At 36.1% G+C, this 3275-nt stretch overlaps 1 protein-coding gene across 1 annotated transcript in view; it reads right to left on the minus strand.

Moving 5' to 3' along the window:
* Nucleotides 1-2231: 2231 nt before the first annotated feature.
* The window catches only part of LOC105556268 (uncharacterized protein K02A2.6-like), a 6470-nt gene continuing 5426 nt past the window's right edge, over nt 2232-3275 (minus strand). The window contains exon 2 of the mRNA XM_012003352.1: nt 2232-3271. Within this exon, the coding sequence (XP_011858742.1) occupies nt 2232-3271 (1040 nt within the window). The remainder of the gene's footprint in view (nt 3272-3275) is intronic.

A 3275-nucleotide genomic window follows, 5' to 3' on the forward strand; every position in this document is an offset into this window, starting at 1 on the left:
CAGTCAGAATGACAGAACCACAAGCATTATATAAACGCTATTTTTAATACACAGAGAGAAAGGTTTCTTTGGATTTAGTATTCCTATTTATTTGGTTGAAATTTGTTTCATTAAAACAATATATGCTTATACGAAACATTATATGTTTTGAATAAAAATTTTGTTGTTTTATTCAAACAACCTGTATTATTTGATAGAAAAAACACTATTATTTGAAGTAATATCTTTCAATTAAATAATTATATTATTTGGCCAGGCGCTTATAAAGTTTGGTGCTGCCACTAGATGGCCGCCGAACTCGGAAGTAAAATCGCGGCAACTACATAGATATACAAGCGACCGCATCAGCAGACGCAGTTTAATCGTTTAATGGTCTATTTTTTGTTATGGCTAAACTTAGTGTACTAATTCAGTGTTTATCTTTCTTTTTTTAATGAAGGGAAAATTCTAATGTAGAGGGAGAAAGATGTATTTGTTTCTGCATATACATTTGTTTCACATATTTTCTATCAAACGATAATGTTGTTTGAATGAAACAATAATATCGTTTAGATTAAAGAGAATATTCCTTTTGTTTCAAACAAATATTTTATTTCTGCCAAAGATATATATTATTTCAAATTCAAACAATCGTACTTATTAATTCAAACATTGATTTGTTTCGACCATTTCAAATATCAAATTTGTTTGGATACAACAAAATTTATTAAATCCAAAGAAATCGTTTTCTCTGTGTATGCACTAATTTATAATTAAATTAACACTTATAAGTCTTTCCATATACGACTATTACTGAAATACTATTAAATAGGATAAAAAGTTAGCAAAAAATATGATATATCAAAGCCATGTGGTTTGAGCTGGATGTAGGTAGACTAATAATTTATTTGTGAATTCTATAGACTGTTTCCAATACGTACTTCACGCCAAACACATCATATATGCGCCTTTATATTTCTGATATTTAAAAAGTAATACAACTAAATATAAACCATTTCTAAAATATTTTTCAAATATTGGACAATTGTTTCAAAATTTAATTTGACAAATATACTGCTAAGATAATTTGCTATATTATATTGTTTAGCGGAAATACTATAAAACAGTAATTGCTAAAATAATTAACTTAGTAAAAGATCTATATTTATACATATATTCATATAATTGCAGATTACACATTTCATCAAAATTTTATCATACGATTTCATAAATGGTTTTCTATTCGGATAAGAAAACCATAATTAAGGACTATTAAACAAACGCCGATTAATTAAACAAAACTTGAAGTTTGTTGGCTTGAATTGAAGACTTCTTAACGTAATAGGAAAACATTTATGAAAATGTATGAAAAAATCTTATAGGAACGTGCAATCTGCAATTATATAAATATATCTGGAAGAAGAGATATATAAATATTAATGCTTTATGAAACATACATTTGTGTACGTAGTAACAAATAAAATGTTAATTTTAATATTTTTTACGCGTTCTAGAAAGTCGACTCTAAATTTTACATTAAAATAAAATTTATCATGTGTTACTTGTAGACATATTAGAAAGGTTAATTAATTCACACTATAAATTTATACTACTTTAAATTTATAAACAATTATTTTGCATGTTATATCAATACATTATATTAATTTTTTTACTTGCATTATGTGTCGCAGATACATTTGATTTTAGTAAATTTGATTATTTCGTGAAGTTTTTATAAATATTTGAAGAATTTTTATTGATGTTAAAAGGACTTGGTAACACAAAAGAAAATTGTAACATATGAACACATGATTTTTTACTGTGTCATTTGTTTGACAATAGTATTTCGGCATAACAATATCCTCATGTTAGTCAAATAAAAAAAGGTAAAAAAGCACCAAGTATAACCTCCAACGACCGAATATATTTTGTTACTCTTCTTTTTTGCATCTCTACAAAAATATCTTCACTACAAAACTATCTTCTCTACAAAAGTAATTGAAGAATCCCGTAGGCTGTTGTGAATCACTCAGTGAACGGGAGGCGAGGATTTTCTAATTAACGATGTTTATTTATCGGAAGCTCGAACGAGACTTACAATTAGATTTACTTAGGTGACAATGTTTTTATTCTCCGCGTTACCAACGGTAGGTATCCGTGCGACTGACGTCAGGGGGGGGGGGTCGCCACCAACGTATCGTATTAGTGGGGGCAATGCGTAAGCGGGGTCACCACATTCCTCCCCGCTAAGTTTAATCCTTCCCTCCGAAGCGAGCAGGCGGAATTCCTGCATTGACCCTTGTTGTGCGGCGCAGGGGTGCGGGTTGCTCGACTTCTTGAAAATCTTCAGCGTCCTCAAAGATTTCTTCTGTTGTCTCTAGGTCTTGGTTCTCGTCTTCTTGATTTTGTTCGTGAGCCTCTGCTTGCGGCGTGATGAACGGCTCGACTTCAGTGTCAGTGACGTCGGTCAGGTTAAAAGCCTCCAGGAACTCGTTCTTTGTTTTGCGTGATTTCAGTTGATTTGCGTGTACATTTGGGAATACTTTCCCTGCCTCGGACTCAATTGCATAGTTCACGGCTCCGGAACGGCTCAGGATGGTGGCCGGAATCCACTCCCAGTCGATGTTTGATCGGTTGCGTTTGTAATAAACGGGGGAGCCAACGGTAAACTCCTTCCACTTGGCGCCGTGAGAAATGTTGAAACGGGCCTCCATCTGCTCGTCCCGTTGCTGAGATGGTGATGGCTTTGACTTGCACAAATCGAGTCTCGTTTTCATCGGTCTTCCGTTCATAAGTTCCGATGGGGACTTTCCGCCAAGCGAGTACGATGGAGTGCGGCGGTTGCAAGTAAGAAACTCGCGCAGTTTCTGATCGACGTTTCCTTGGGCTCTCTCCAGCCCCGTCTTGAGAAGGTGGACGAATTTTTCGGCCTGGCCGTTAGACTGAGGGTGGTACGGGGCCGAGCGAATGTGTTCGATGCCGCTGTGAGCGCAGAAATTCTTGAACTCGTCCGACGTGAACTGCACTCCGTTATCGATGATCAGCGTGTCCGGTAGGCCGTTACGAGCGAACGCCTCAGAGAAAAGCTCGATGGTCCTTGATGATGTGGTGGCAGTGGTTTTGAAAATTTCAGGCCACTTGCTGTAGGCGTCAACGATGACCAGGAAGTTGAACCCTTCTACGGAGACTGCGTAGTCGGCGTGGATGCGAGACCATGGTCGGGTAGCCACGGGCCATGACTGAAGTGTGCATTTGACTGGCGAAGGAGCAGCTTTTGCGCAAGTTTCGCACTCTTT

The sequence above is a fragment of the Vollenhovia emeryi genome, unplaced genomic scaffold (genome assembly GCF_000949405.1).
Source record: "Vollenhovia emeryi isolate VEMERY1.0 unplaced genomic scaffold, V.emery_V1.0 DF940155.1, whole genome shotgun sequence".
Lineage (NCBI taxonomy): Eukaryota > Metazoa > Arthropoda > Insecta > Hymenoptera > Formicidae > Vollenhovia > Vollenhovia emeryi.